The sequence below is a fragment of the Rutilus rutilus genome (assembly GCF_951802725.1).
Source record: "Rutilus rutilus genome assembly, chromosome: 20".
NCBI lineage: Eukaryota > Metazoa > Chordata > Actinopteri > Cypriniformes > Leuciscidae > Rutilus > Rutilus rutilus.
The window spans coordinates 24,436,468-24,452,778 of record NC_140225.1 but is presented as its reverse complement, the minus strand read 5'-3'; the positions used below and the strand labels follow the sequence as shown (position 1 = coordinate 24,452,778).

Here is a 16,311-nt window from a genome sequence, read left to right as displayed (position 1 = left end):
TTTCACTGTTTGAGCAACGTATAGAGTGAGTTCGTTAAATTTTTTACATGCCGTTTAGCAGAAACTGTGTATAGACTTTCTATAATAATGTATACTTCTTACATTTGAATGACATACACATAACTTGGAGAACAAAGCAGAATTTGCCATTTTGTTTGTGCATATCTAGTTTACTTGCAGTTAAGTACACAAATAGCCTGAAAACTTTAAATTTCTCTTCTCATTGATTCAGCCTTAGTAAATCTGATTTGGTTTCTAGTTATACATAAAAAAAATAAACTGTATGGCCTTTCTCTTGAAAGTTGCACAAAGTCAGCCAATCAGATTAAATCTTGCTAGATTGAGATGTTCAGATGGTCAGTGAACAGACTGTGTGTGGTCCATGGCCTGTGGCTGAGACTATTCAGTACGGCACAATCTTGACTTCATCAGTGATTTAAAATGCTTGAGAGGGAATTTATATTGAAATGAATGCTCTTGCAGTCTTTTTGTTACTTGGATCCCTTCCTGCATGCATTTAATTTTCCTTTATTTTGTCATGGAATTGCAGTCTAAACAGCCAGTAAAACAGATTAGTTCCCACAGAGCGCGCACACACACACACACACACACACCAGTGTAACTGAGTACAGTAAGTCTATCTATCATGTTACATCTGTGCTAGTATTGAGTTTCTCTCTGGTGAGCTCAAGGTCAAAGCCTTTTGGATACAGGCTCTGTCCCCGATTCAAACCCTCTCACCTTCTGTGACAGTAATTCGACCTCTTCACCCCTTGATCGAGCACATAAAAGGTGTTTGTGCCTGGCTCCATTGTCTGACTGTGAGTACCAGCAGGATTTACATGGCTATGGTGGAAAAGCTTTGATCATCTCTCAACCGGCCCCTCAAAACACTTTAACTACAGCACACGTACACACGCACATCAGCCCTTTCACCTACTTTCTTTCTTTTTCTTTCTACGTGATAAAAGACACCAATCTTTATCAAATAGCCTTGTTAAAAATATTCACATTAATCAGAAAAATGATTCTGCAGTTTATTACATTAGTGTAACTGCATGTGGTTTACCAAGAAACTTGGCTTGGGTGTACAATTTGCATTTTACATTGGCTTTGAATGTAGTTCATTGGATGTCTTTGACAATTTTGTTGCTTTTTTGCCATTTCCGGGTTTAAAAACATAATAATGTTGTCTCTTTATCTCTCCCCAGAATTAAATGCTACTGTAAAGCGTAGTCAGCGTCGTAATCAATGCACATTATGTGTTAATATTTACCAGAAATCGGTGCATATATACAGAAACCATCCTGGCTCTGATTCAGTTAATCATTATCCTGTTAACCATTATCCTATATGCCCTCAATTTGTTCTGCTCTGTCTTCGGTTTTGTCTTTAGGTTCTTGTAAAGTTGTTGCGTTGTTTAATCTGTATTTTTGATTACAGTTTTTCATTATACTTTCTTGCGATTAACTGAAGACACAGGTGCACAAATCAATTGCTAACCATAGAAACAAACAAGAGAGTAATGAGTAACCAAGGGAACTAAACAGAGCGGGAAAACAGGATATAATACATGTTTTATAATAATTAATTAATTAATTAATGAAATTAAGCATAAATGATATTCATGTATTAGTAATTGTTCTCTTTTTTGTGTCTGGTTTTCTCTTTGTAGGTATGCTATTCTTTGTGGACTCCTGACTGAATATGAATCTATTCAGAATAAAATTAAAAATGGCTACCTTTTTAAGGTGAGTGTAAGAGTCTGTGGTTTGTGAATATGTGTTTTTAGGCAGTGTTCTAGATGTCTTTATGTTTTAATTGGATTGCAAACATGTAGACATGTAGAGAAGGCTTTAAAAGCAGTGAATGCATCTCAGCATAAGGTCATTTTGGCTGATTTCAGTGGTTGTATGTGTTGATAGGAGCATAACATTAGCTTCTGTGAGAGTTAGTGTTCATAATCTTATCTGAGACAAGAGGAAAGGGAATGAGGGTACCACACACACACACACACACACACACACATATTTCATAAGAGCAGATCAGTCTCTGATACACGTAGCATTTTATCTTAGCTGTCAGCTAGATTTCCAAACAGTACACACCTGCAGAGCACTGGCAGGTGAGCTAGCAGTGAGAGAGAGAGGAGCTGAATGACAGATGCGTGTGGTAGGTTTTTCTATGTTCGTGCGAGACAGTTCAGGAGAAAAATGTGTGGTATCTCAGCTGTAGAGATCAGCAAAAAAGACAAGTCGTGTCACAATGAAGAAACTCTCTCTCTCTCTCTCTCTCTCTCTCTCTCTCTCTCTCTCTCTCTCTCTCTCTCTCTCTCTCTCTCTCTCTCTCTCTCTCTCTCTCTCTCTCTCTCTCTCTCTCTCTCTCTCTCTCTCTCCCTTTCCCTCTCCCTCTCTGGCTCAAGGATCATCTGCATAAAGCGATAGAGTTGAAACCTGAAGATCCTCTGTCATATTACCTGCTGGGCCGCTGGTGTTATGCTGTGAGTGACAAAACATTTGGCATATTTGTGACATTGTCATAGTTAAAGTCTATATCAGGGTTCCCACAGTCCAAAAAATCCTGGAACATACATAACCAAATGTTCCTTTCATTTATATGTGTGTATATATATATATATATATATATATATATATATATATATATATATATATATATATACAGTGCTATGCATAAGTTTAGACACCCATGCTAAAGTTGACTAAAAAGAGGAATAAAAAATCATCTTTGGAAACTGAACTTAATGCCTTAATTTAAAAAATTAGGAAAAATCCAACCTTTAAGGACACCAATTTTCTTTGTGAATGAATAATGTATCATAAATAAATGAATGTTATTAAAATAGCCCCACATCATCACATAGCCTTCACCATACCTAGAGATTGGCATGGGGTACTTTCCATAAGATCATCTCTCAATGCAAATCAAACTAGCTATTAGGCTAACTGAAATAAAACCATGCCAATCTCTAGGTATGGTGAAGGCTATGTGATGATGTGCGGCTATTTTAATTCCAAAGGCCAAGGGAACTTTATCAGGATGCATAGTATCCCAAAAAAAAAAAAAAAAAATACTTAAAAATAAAAATCTGCCTGCCTCTATGGGAATTTAACATAGGGGTGTCCAAACTTATGCACCCTGTATTTTAAGGAAGAACATTTATTTATTTACGATACATTATTCATTCACAAAGAAAATTGGTGTCCTTAAAGGTTGGATTTTTCTTAATTTTTTAAATTAAGGCATTAAGTTCAGTTTCCAAAAGATGATTTTTTATTCCTCTTTTTAGTCAACTTTAGTATGGGTGTCTAAACTTATGCATAGCACTGTGTATATATATATATATATATATATATATATATATATATATATATATATATATATTTAATATTACTATTTAATTAAGGAACATTTCTGTAGTGAATACACACTACCGTTCAAAAGTTTGGGATTGGTAAGACATTTGTTTACATTTTGTTAAGAGTTCTCTATATTGTGAAATATTATTACAATTTAAAATAACTTTTTGTATATATTTTAAAATGTCATTTTCAGCATCATTACTCCAGTCGTCAGTGTCACATGATCCTTCAGAAATCATTCTAATATGATGATTTGGTGCTCAAGAAACATTTCTTATTATCATCAATGTTGAAAACAGTTGTGCTGCTTTGCATTTTTGTTAAATTATAAATGTGTTTGCTAATTTTTTGATCAATTCAATGCTTCCTTGCTGAATAAAAGTGTCATGCTGACCTCAAACTTTTGAGCGATTTTTATAGTGAGTATAATCTGTAAAAAAAATAAAAAAATAAATGAAAGTATGTAGAGAGAAAAATCTTGGAAGTTGATGATCAAAAATGTGTGAACCTGCTTTATTCTGACTAAATGAGTGCTGCAAAAAATATTTTTAATTCAGCATATATATATTTTTTTTGAAGCTTCCTTAAAATAAGATAATTAATTGCCTTATGCAATTAGCTTTTCAAATAAATCAAATTTCTTGAATTAGGTGTATCTTAATATATCTATTTTTTTTTTTTGCTGTTGTTGCAGTAAATAGGCCTTATTTTCCATCTGAATAAGTTGGTATTGATAAGCTGAATTCTTATTTATGATTCTCTTATTAACATGTTGTGTGTGCAGGTGTCCCAATGTACGTGGATTGAGAGGAAAATCGCTGCTACTCTGTTTGGAGAGCCACCCAGTGCCACCGTCCAGGACGCCCTGCAGAACTTCCTCAAGGTAAGACGTGCCTCTGATCACCTGCCCACACCGGTGATTGTGACTGTGTAACAAGCCTCTCTATTCAACACCCAAACATTCCATTAAAAGTATGAAGAGTATGTCATTAATATTTAGATGGCTGGTATGACTGTCCTCAAAAAAAAAAAAAAAAAAAACATATGTTTTTCTTAAATTGTCATCATTTTCTGGATGCCAGAAAAAAAATTAAGCAATTGTAGCCATTTTTTCTTGTACTTATTTCATTCATTTGTTACATTTTTACCAATTTGTCATTAAGTTTTTTAGGTAGACAGATTTTCACTTCTTGCTTCTGTAGCTCCAGCAACCTCTGCAATGAAATCAACCAGTCCAATTTCCAGATTTTCCCACCATAGACTTTCACACTGCAAGCCTTAGTGCTCAATTCTGATTTGTTGCTCAGATCTTATTTTTTGTTTTGTTTCGCTGTTCACATTATTTTTTTTTAAATGTGGTCAGTATCAGATTTGAGTGTGAACTGACAAGCATACACAAAATAACAATAACAAGATAAAAGGTAAACACAGAGGTATCTGAAGTCAGCATTTATGCTTTTATTTATGAGCTAGTGTGCTGTTGAAGTCCGCAACTTTATGCGCAAGCGATAAGGAAGACAAAGACGAGGATGATGAAAAAGAGAGTGGATTTTTTTCTAATTTTCATAGTTTTCCCTCAAGTTTTGTTTGTATAGAGCTGTCACTCACCGTGATACTTAAAGGTGCCATGTGTAAAAATTGAGGTAAAAATATCCAAAAAATGAGCTACACGCATCAAAAGAATGAGAAGAAATAAGGGCGATGATGTCATTAAAAAAATGACAAGTTATAGTGCTGCAGAGATATCAACCTGAATTAGCATGCTAAATTACTAGCCACAGCCTGACAGGTGTCGTAATACCAGTTTCGGCCATGTGAGGCGGTATGCGGGCAACATAACCACCAGCCCAACTGCAATACACGAATAACTCGCACGGCTTGTGGGCGTACTTGAACCTGATGTCAATCGTGTGGAAAATACAGCCCACTACTACATTTCAGTTCAGGGAAGAGAGCGGAAGAATGTCTGAAGCCCTTGGCAAGAGACCCTTACCACCACCACACCCACCCGCTGCAGGGATAAAACGCGCTCGGAATCGCAAATAAAATCTGATAAAAAAAGGAACAGAACCAGAGTAAACATTGGCACTGCTTTCCATCGCTGGAGACAACTAATGGACATGAAAGAAATGAGGTTCGACTCCGAACTTGCAACATTTCTATATACTGTTTATTATAACAACCTATATTATGTTTATTAAATGGCTTTCCTGAGGTAAATCTGACATAATTGTTCTCCAGCTATGTTATTGACCTTCACGCTGATAAAAAACACTGATTGGTCGATATTATGAATGAGGAATACATTTCGGTAAGTTGTAGCCTACTGTAGGCTATCTTTCAACAGTGTTCGTGTTTTTTACTATTAGCTAGTAGAGATGATCGGTTCACGTGTGCTAGGGATCTGTCGTGTAACATTTACAAGCGCCAAAACGGTATTTATTGTTTGAATTGCGTAATAAAATTGATAGAATCTGAGAGCTGAGATTTTTTTTATATCATAACTAACCTGCTCTGTCTAGTCTGTCGGTCTCCGTGTCCTCTTTGCTGTGCGATTTTTCTGTGCGCGTGAAAATTGATGTGTGGCGTGAGAGCATGTGAAAAGTGTCAATTGCGTGTGTCTCACGGTGAATGCGTGATAGTTGGCAGCTCTGGTTACGTTGGTGCTAGCTTGGTCAACATCAGCGAATGCTGTCTGTCAAATTAATGTAATTCAAACTAACGATAAAAATGTAATATGAACAAAACGAATATGAACATATTCACTGGTAAAGGTGAAGGGGAGTAGCTTGAAGATGTCATATATTCATACTCTAGAGTAGACACACTTTCTGGAGGTATACTGCCCCCATCTGGTATGGAATGTGGAGTATGAATTGATTTTTTTTTTACACAAGGCACCTTTAAAGTCCCACTGTAGTCAATAATTTTATCCCTTAAAGCTACACTGTGTGATATTTTCCCCCATCTAGCGGTGAAATTGTATATGACTACCCAGTGAATATTAGTTTCTGTTCCTTTCAATTTCGAGGGCGTTTTAACTCCTACGGTGGCCGTATTATTCCAAGATTAACATGGCTTCCAGTTCGACTTCTTCCAATTGCGCCTTTAAAACTATCACCTGTGATCCGTCGCAGCACAGATTTATGTTACAAGGTAAACAATACTTTTTCACCATTGACGTGAGGAAAAGTAACGCAAGTTATACTAGAGGTCATTGTGGCGTTATGCACAACCATGCTATGGTTAGACAAGCAACTATAAAACTTTGAATTTACACAAATAGGCTGAACCTGTCGAGAAGAAAGCAGGCAACTTCGGCGTCCATTTTAAAATCTTTGCTCCTCATGAGCTCTTTCCATCTGGGAAAAGTTACTCCAGTATTGACTTTGGTCTTGCTGATTTGCCTGTCGCGTTGACGTTTTAATTCTCTCTTTCGCTTCCTTGGCGACTCTGCTACATGTCCTCGAAAATAGGCGTGATCCTCCATCAGCAATCTTTCAAATCTGCCGGCAGTCGCGAGTAATCTCCCCCTCGCATTCGTCTCTGTGTCACTGAGTGTAAAGCGCGAAAGGCGAAGCTTGAATTTACAGGTATGTCCCTCTTTGGCTAATGTAGTTTCAAGATGGAGGGGCAACATGGCGACCGCCATTCGAACCCCTCACCCGTATGTACTTTCAATGGCAGATTATAAACTTACGAGAATACTTTATTACTTGAAAGAAGTAAATATACATTGAGCACTTATATTTGTGAAAGAACTAAGTGTTTTTTGCTAAGAATCAACTAAAAAAATTACACAGTGTAGCTTTAAAACTCATCTTTGATCACCAAAATGACATATTTAAACATTTGTTCCTTTCTGGAAAAAATGTTTCTCCATGCCTTAAAATAGCTTGAATGTAACTCTACACTCTTGCATCATTTAGTATACGCGGTTCTATGAATATGCAAATGAGCCCCGCCTCCACTCACTCAGAGATTCATATGGAAGTAAAATAATGACAAAGTTTTTGAAACAAAAAAGCTTGTTGAATTGCACTACTTGAAAAAATATGCATTGCAATAACCCTGCTTTTTAATGCGTTGTATTTTTAGGGCTTGCATTTTTATGGGCTGAAATTCAACATGGTTGTATGTTTAAGCTGTGAATATTTCAATTCAAAACATTTCACACACATTTTCATTATTAAAAATTCGATAATCCATATTCACCTTTCAGTGAATATTTCACATTTCACTTCCAAAATATTCATTATGTTTAAAAAAACAACCTATAATATTCGACAGGCAATTTTCGGTCCATTTTATTTCGCTTTACAAATTCGCTTCCACAAATTCAGTGGTTCAAATCCGACAGAAAATTCAACACATCTGAGAACGGCAGGAATATCATTAGATTGCTGATTTATAATCTCCATAGCAGTTAGTCGGCCTCACCACACACAGAAAGCGGCTGTTGGCGAAGAAAACTACAGAGCAACGGGTGAGAGAGTCATTCATTCATAAAAATGGATTTACAGAAATGGAGCAAGCGTAAGTATTTGTGATGATTATCACGGCCAGTATATATATGGAAAAGCTGATAAAGACACAAAAACTGTGTTTACATTTAAGTCAAAGTTATAGTTTTGCACATGTAAGCAGCTTTCTCTACCGTGAACGAGATTATAATGTTATTCCCTGATGCTGATGTACAGATAAAACGTTAAATCTGAGGCAGTAGACATACATTTCTCTCGGTTGCTTAGTTTTCTTAACTATTTAAGAATTTGACATTTAGCCTATTATAATGGGTTTATGTGAACATTGTTTTTTAATTCACTTACATTATTTTTTTTTGCATTTTTGCTGTAATTGTTAATAAATGATAAATAATAACAATCTGATCATTTATAATTTGCAGTTTATGCCGACAAAATGTTAAAAAAGTATGGCTTTCAATAAGGTTAAATGGCTATAAATACTTATTTTATGAAAAAAATAATTAAATAAGGGCATCAGTATAGGCTAACGTTTATACTGGCCTTCATTATAGGGTACTGTTGTTTCCTTAACATGTCTGAATAGTGTTCCCATAAAACTAGTTTTAAAGCCCTGGGAGTTGAGCCTAATTGTATATATTTTTTTTACTTTACAATTTTTTTATGGACCAGTGAATTTCCCGAATGGGTCAATGCAGTTGCATCAGTCATGGGTGACACTCAATGAAACTCAAGGGTGCGTTGAAGATTCAAGGGTCCGTTAAAGATGACACCGGGGCTTAAAGTGTAATACTCTTATTTTAAAAAAATTTCACTGTACCCATCCTTTCTTATGGATCTTTAAACTTTGCATATGGACAGGCAGATGAATGTCCCAAGTCATGTATGGGAGTTTTTCTCGGTCACAAAAAAGTTTTTTGGTTTTTCATTCACTGAAAGTTGACAACTTGACTGAGACTATTGCATATGCTATATTAATTTTCTTTTTATATTAAAATTGATTTCCATTAAATACCATCACGCTGTCAGCATGGCTTATGTTTTTAATTGCTATGTGCTAGCTTCCTTTATAGTCGATATTTCTACTATTGTCGTGTCTTTCTATTAACACACCTCCATGATGAACCACTTAGAGTTTTCCGCCTGTTCGGCATAAGTCCCTCCCACTTAGAGGTGTCGAGCTGCAGTGGTACATACTTGACCGCCACGGCTGTCTGCCATATTAACCGAGTGACCAAAAAACTACTGTTATGTAAATTCTTTGGACTGACTCCTGTCATTCGACCTATATCTGATTTAGCACCACATATGGAAGTGGCCCAAATCAGAATCTAAAAAACAAAAAAACAGATTCCATGTGGTTTGTGCTGTTTACATGTTGTGCCTCTTTTGTCTGCAGTCTGAACGTAGCCTTAGTATGTTCTGCAAAGGGGTCACAGTTTAAGTAACAAACCATGTTAATTTATGAAAGAGTGCTTGTGTTCCTACATTCACCGGTTTTACATAACGTTGCTCTCTCCTCTGATGTTTTCCTGTCCTTTGTATCTCACCCATCACTACTTATTTAAGGGGTCTGTGCTTAGACTTGTTGCACCCTGCCAAGACAACACAACATTCTGGAGAGTTATACAACAGCATGACTGATTTAAAGGAGAGAAATATATCGTTCTTCATCATTAATCATTAATAATCCAATAATTATAGAGAAAAAAAATGGAGCAGCTGTGTATGTCCAAATAACATGATATCTCTTTATCCACACACTGAATGATCTATCAGAATACAGCATTATATGCTACATGGCCAAAAGTATGTGGAAATCCCCTTCACAGTTATGGGTTTCAGCTACACTAGTTACTAGTGCAGGGTGTGCATACAATCAAGTATCGATACAGCCGTGCATCTCCTTAGACCAATATATTTAGTTGAAATTAAGATACCTGGTAACGCATGATAATTCACAAAGCAAGTTCCAAACAGAAATGTCTTCTAGAGGAAAGCCTGAATATTCTATTGGTTCAGCAAGAACATGCAAAAGTTGTGGTCGGTCAGATACGTTTTTTCCCTGAATGAAATTAATACATTTATTCAGCGAGGATGCATTAAATTGATCAAAAGTGACATTTAAATTGTTACAAAAGATTTCTATTTTAAATAAATGCTGTTCTTTTGAACTTTCTGTTCATCAAATAATCCTGAAAATGTATCACAGTATGTACCACTGGAATAAATGACATTTTAAAATATATTGAAATAGAAAACAATTATTTTGAATTGTAAAAAATATTTCATAATATTACTGTTTTTAACTGTATTTTTGATCAAATAAATGCTGCCTTAGTGGGCTTCTAAGAAACATTTAAAATATATGTCAACATTTTTAACAGTAATTTGAATAATGTTTGTCTGTCCACGCACTTTTGGCCATGCTGTTTATAGCCATGTTTGTGATTTTGAGAAAATGTTTTCCAACCCTAGAAGCAATGTAAAATATTAGATGTCCATGTTAAAATGGAAGTCTTTGTTTGTGTGTTTGATTTTTTTTTTCTTTTAATTTCCAGCGCTGGGAATCATGAAAATTAACAGTCCTAAAATTTTGAAAATGTTGGAAAAGTATATATATATAATCATGAACAACTAAAATGTAATCTAAAATCTAAACTATTTCTCAAAAGGTGTATGAACCCTGGAGTTTACTTTTGTAGAAAACATAAGCTCATATATGCGACTAGTGCAGTGTTTATATTTTGTGTGACTGTATAAGTCTCTTACATTTTGACTGTTATTTATTGCTCTGATTATAGAGTGTTGGTTTACACCCTTCAATTGTAATTGTTTAAGATCTCATTTAACATGCACAATGTTGGAGAATTCGCCCTAGACGTTTGCCTGGCAGCATTGCAAGCCTTCTTTAAAGAGATTGTGTTTTTCATGATCACATTTGAGTGTGTTTGCTTACTTTGTCCTGTGTTTGATTCTACAGGCAGAGGAGATCAATCCCAAGTACTCGAAATTCAACTATGTGTTTTTAGCCAAGGTAATGACTCTCTTGTTTGAGGTTTTGACTATTTATGATCAATATTAAGTTAATGACATTAGGTATTTTGTTGGCTCTGTTCCAAACCTAGTGATCTGTCTTGCTGTTTACCACCTATATAGATAACGACTTCAGATTTTTTAAAGCCGGCATTTATGTGATGAAATTCGAGTCGACTAGTCGCTGATGACGTCATTGATGAACAAATTAAGCCTGGACTGAACGCGGGTTGTGCACAGCTATGGCATATGATACAGCGCTCCTACATAACAGCTTATTTTTATCAGTTCTTTTGACTTTGGGTGATATTTCTGCTCATGCTAAATCAGATATAGATAAAGTAGCACAGTAAAGATTACATTTATATGAATGCATTAGTGTGAAGGGCCGTACACACCGGGACGAATATCGGCGCGCGTTATTTTTCAACGCGTTCACACCCAAGCGATTTTCGCTGACGATGAGCCGAGTGAACATGCAAATTCATTTCCTGACATTAGATGGCGCTTGATGTAAAACAGAAATACCCTGCTGTCGCGTTTGTCATATAGTTCTTTATGTTCTGACACCAACAAGACCAGCAGCTCTACATTCATCTTGCCTTGCATCTTCCTCGTCTTATTTCTTCCCGGCAGTGTAGACGCTACTTGGCGTATATCTTCTTCGCCGTTACGTATGTGTGCTCGGCAAGACCGTTTTGTGTTTGAGCGCCCCCCAAGTTGTGTTTTACTGTAACTTCAGAAGCTCCAGACACGTGAGCAAAAGCGCCAATCTCATTGGTCGGATAGTTTTTGACGCGGCGCGTCAAACCAAAAAAACGATCCCGAGGCGTTTTTTTTAAAAATGACGCTTTTATGCGTGCCGTTTTTCGCGTGGGTGTGCACACTCACATTGGCGCCCTTTGTTTAGTCACGAGGCGTTAAACGTCGGCGAATATCGTGAGCGAAATTCGTCCCGGTGTGAATAGGCCTTGAGAGTGAGCGATTGCGTTTTACTTGCACCTGGCAGCGTACTCTCTACTAATAGTGAAGCTGTGGGTTTTAGTCACTATGAAATATATGCTAGAACTTTCCGTTTATAAGCTATTTAATTGATAAATCATAGAACAGAGTTTACAATCCATTTCTGCGCTACTGAATGATTCTGTGCGCTCAATCTTCACGTGATATGCGCGCTACTGTCTGTGTGTTGTGTACGTAATGCAGCAGCAGTTTCGAACGCAATTAACTTACCTGTACAATAAGCTGTGTGTGCATTTTGGCAGTTCATTTACACAACAATGGCATTTTGGGGGCCTGAAAACGCAAACTTTTGAAAGCGGGTTTCAAAGTGCATAGATAAGAGACCGTTATCGTCTCCATGTAAACTACAAAAACTCGAATTTGTGAAAACGGTGACGTCATGCGCATGCATATTACGTGTTCAGTCTAAAGGCGTGTAGTTTTTCTTTACAAAGTGACATCGCCAACTACTGGTATGGCAACATCATAGAGCGCTTTTAGTCGTTTTCGCAGATCCGTGTGAACGGAGATGGTTTTGAGAACATTTTCGTCTGTACGTGAAAAACTCAAAGGAAAAAAAAATCAGTTTTTAGAACATAATTGTCGTGTAAACGCACCCTAAGACGAGAACAGACCAAGGACAACTCAAACTGTGGGCTATATATACACAGAGTAACAAAATGATGAACAAGGAACAGGTGGAACAAGTCAATCAATCAATGAGTAGCTATGTCAACAAATGAGAACTTTTTAGAAACCAAGGAAACAGTAAACATACAGTTACAAACTAAAAGTCCACATAAATGAAACTGAACATTACAATATCTTACTTGGGCAGAAACTCTTGTCATACAAATATGATGGCCATAAACTTAAAAAGAGGAAGAGAAAGACTGAAATCTCCTGAACTATCTGTAATGATTCAATTTTAATAGCATATGTCAAATCCACATTTAAATCTGACTGAAGTGGGATCATAAATTTTGCTTTTTCAGCTCCAGTTGCTCTAAAATAATGTATTTTTAGGCATGTTCAGCTAATCTGTGCTAATTACTATTTTTATTACACTGATTTCAGGTTTTGGTAATGAATGAAGTACAACTAGATTTGCACTACCATTCAATAGTTTTTAATACTTTTGCCATCACATGAATACGTAAAAAAAAAAAAAAAGAAATAGAAAACAGTTATTTAAATGGTTATAATTTACATTAGTGTTGTTTTTACTGTATTTTTGATAAGTGCTGCAATGGTGAACATTTTAAAAAACATTTTAAAAATAATACTGGCTCCAAACTTTTGAACATTATAGTAGATAATTGACATTTCTCCAATATCTTCCATCTTAGATGATTTTTTTTCTTTTCTTCTTTTGGAACAGCCTTTACATAGGCAACACACACATGTCGTCTACATAGGCAGCTCACTAGGTTTTTTAACTGAGCCAGTAAAGCCTTAAAAGAAAATGAAGAACATTGAAATGGTTGACTGTAACTGCGCCTACTGTATATCACTTTTCTCCTGTCAGTGTTACAAAGACTTGGGTCAGAGGAGTCGTGCCCGACAGATGTGTGACGCTGCCTCTGGGATGAGCATTGTGACTAAAGAGGTGTTTTTCTATCTGTAATGATAGAATTATTTGGATTAATCAGATTTATAGTTTGAGTCTCTTGTCATTGTAATTCTATGTCAGTAACTGAATTATTTTTGCACTTTCTCAAAAGGACGAGGAGGCACAGAAGGAATTGGACTCTCTTGTTGCATCACTTTAATGTACGTCTCCAACAGAAGGGAAAAAGGCTCTCTGTCTTTGTGTTCCATCTCTTTAGACTCGACTGTGACTGGACTGTAGCCGTTTACCCACAAACCAACATATGAACTATTAATGCTGGCCAGGACGCGTAATTTATTGTGCATCCATTAAAATGCACAATATACTGTATTTGTTTTAAGGACAATTTTTTAATTTTTCCCCCCAGGAACATTTTAGACATTAACACTAATAGTTGCAATGCACAACAACGCCATGACTATCAGTGGCTACCGTTAGAATGAATTTCACATTAATGATGTCTTCAAAACCCACAAAATCTTTTAGATTTTCTAAAAAGGATTAAAAAAAATTATAATTACAGAGATTATTTGGGTGAAATGACACTTGCAGCTTGCAACATATTCTGACCAAAAACCACGGGAAATTACTTTTGTTTTAATGTGCCTTTTAGGGGCATGTTTTTGTGTGTACTTTGTAATCAGGATTTCATCCAAAATTATTAATGTACCTAAAGATTATTTCATAAAACAGCATGGCTATAAAGTTATATTTGTGGAATCTAGTTTACCTCCTAATAAGTGTCTGATACAAACCTTTGAATATCTTTCGAAGAACTTCAATAATTAGTTTGTCCGAAAAGCCGCTGAAATTACACTGTGCATGAAAGCTGAAATTATTTCATATATATATATTATACTTTTTATAGCATGTATATCCCTCCTGTCTTTTACAGGTGTTTTTTTTTTCTTTTCTGATATATAAGCAGATGGCTTGTGTACATTTTAATTCATATAAAAAATTTTGACCAAAGATAATCGCTAAACCTCTACATTTAAGAAATTATGGGGACCATGTAAGTGGAAGAAAAGTTTTCCTCTTATGTAATTGCTAATATTGTTTTAATGTCATTTGTAGTGTTTGTACGATCCAGCATTAAGAATGTAATAATTGTTTGTATGTTTACATGATTTTACTTGCTGTAAATGGTACATTTTAGATTGTTGGTGATCTGTACAGAACATTGATACTGTAACCATGCATATGAAGATATTCACTTCGTTGCTGCTGCTCATTACAATATACAATAAGGTGAATTCAGACTGTGTTGTACGTTGGTCATATTTTTTTATGTTTTACTGTATGTTATTGGTGTGGCATGAATTGGTCATTTCAGCAGCATTAGCAACAGAAAACTATAATTGCAGTCTACTTGAGCCTAACTTAGAAATTAACCAGTGATGTGAGATTTTTTAATGTTTTCATTAATATTTTGAATAAGTTTTTTTGTTTTACATTTTCTGTTTTCATTAGAATTTTAAAGTCCCATTATTTTGCTTTCTTGAATATTACCTTTCATGCAGTGTGTAATATAGCTGTTTGTGAATGTAAAAAGATCTGCAAAGTTTTAAAGATCAAAGTGCACAACAAAGTTATTGGGCCCTATCTTGCTCCCAGCGCAATTGACTTTGTCCACTGACGCATGTATCATTCCTAGTTTGCACCCGCGCAAAGCGCGCTTTTCCCTCCACAGAAGCACGTCGCTAAACTAGGGAATGAACTTGCGCTCCCTGGGCGGTTCAGCGCAAAGAGGAGGCGTGTTCCGGCGCAAATGTTCCTTCATGCTATTTTGCAGGTTTAGAAAACAATTGCGCCACTAACCAGGAAAAAATAGTTTAAAGTCAGTGGCGCGTTGCGCATGTTATTCATATGCTATTTTAAGGGCGCATGCTTGGCCATAATCAATGTAGCGCACGTGCACAACATACACTTTGATTCTCTCATCTACACAGAAGCAGCAGTTTTCATTTTTGCAATTCATACATTATTACGATAGATAGATAGATAGATAGATAGATAGATAGATAGATAGATAGATAGATAGATAGATAGATAGATAGATAGATAGATAGATAGATAGATAGATAATTTATTATAAAAGCATACATCTAGCTTACACATTTACCCAAATTATCATACGCCTTTTTAACTGAAGTTAATTTGGGTGGGTTTCTCCATCCCCAACGTCCCTGACGAGAGCGTTGCTCTCCTTGGCTGTAAACCGCTCCTGGCGCGCGCCTGGCAAATCCGCCGTTATAATAGGAATCCGCTTTAGAACAAGAGCGCCTGCTCTTAAAGGGAATGTGAGATGTCGCTCTGATTGGTTTATTTCACGTTACGCCCAAACCACACCTATGAATAATGAAGCTACTTCAGACCAACCCATTTTAGATTTGCGCCAGGCGCAAGAGTCATTTACCCCGCCGGGAAAATAGCAACAGCGCCAAGACCCGCCCACAAAGTTACTTGCGCTGTGCGCTTTGACACTTGCGTTTCAGATCGTTAAAATAGGGCCCATTGTCTTCTAAATGAAAGAATTGATTCTGAACTTGCCGAAACGAGTCATCAGCAATTCCAGTCTCACTTCCTGTTACATAGGTATGTAACAACAAATTTGCATAATCGCCCGCAAACAATGTCTTCTTTTTTTTTCCCCGCCCTCAAACACTGTAGTTGTATTCTGAGGCCTGGAAGAGTGTTATTCATGTCGAGAAGACGCTGTTTTCAACTCAGCAAATCCACTTTGATATGGTATAATAGGCATTTCGTTTCTGATGTGCGCTGTAAGCGACAGACC

General features: G+C 36.2%; 1 protein-coding gene across 2 annotated transcripts in view; it reads left to right on the top strand.

Annotated features, from left to right (window-relative positions):
- The window catches only part of rmdn2 (regulator of microtubule dynamics 2), a 45,795-nt gene extending 31,020 nt beyond the window's left edge, over positions 1 to 14,775 (top strand). For both annotated transcript variants that reach the window (XM_084391643.1, XM_084391642.1), the window contains exons 7-12: positions 1,676 to 1,751; positions 2,423 to 2,500; positions 4,165 to 4,263; positions 10,848 to 10,901; positions 13,431 to 13,511; positions 13,627 to 14,775. In XM_084391643.1, the coding sequence (XP_084247769.1) occupies positions 1,676 to 1,751; positions 2,423 to 2,500; positions 4,165 to 4,263; positions 10,848 to 10,901; positions 13,431 to 13,511; positions 13,627 to 13,674 (436 nt within the window). In that variant the 3' untranslated portion in view covers positions 13,675 to 14,775. The remainder of the gene's footprint in view (positions 1 to 1,675; positions 1,752 to 2,422; positions 2,501 to 4,164; positions 4,264 to 10,847; positions 10,902 to 13,430; positions 13,512 to 13,626) is intronic.
- The last annotated feature ends 1,536 nt before the right edge of the window (positions 14,776 to 16,311 follow it).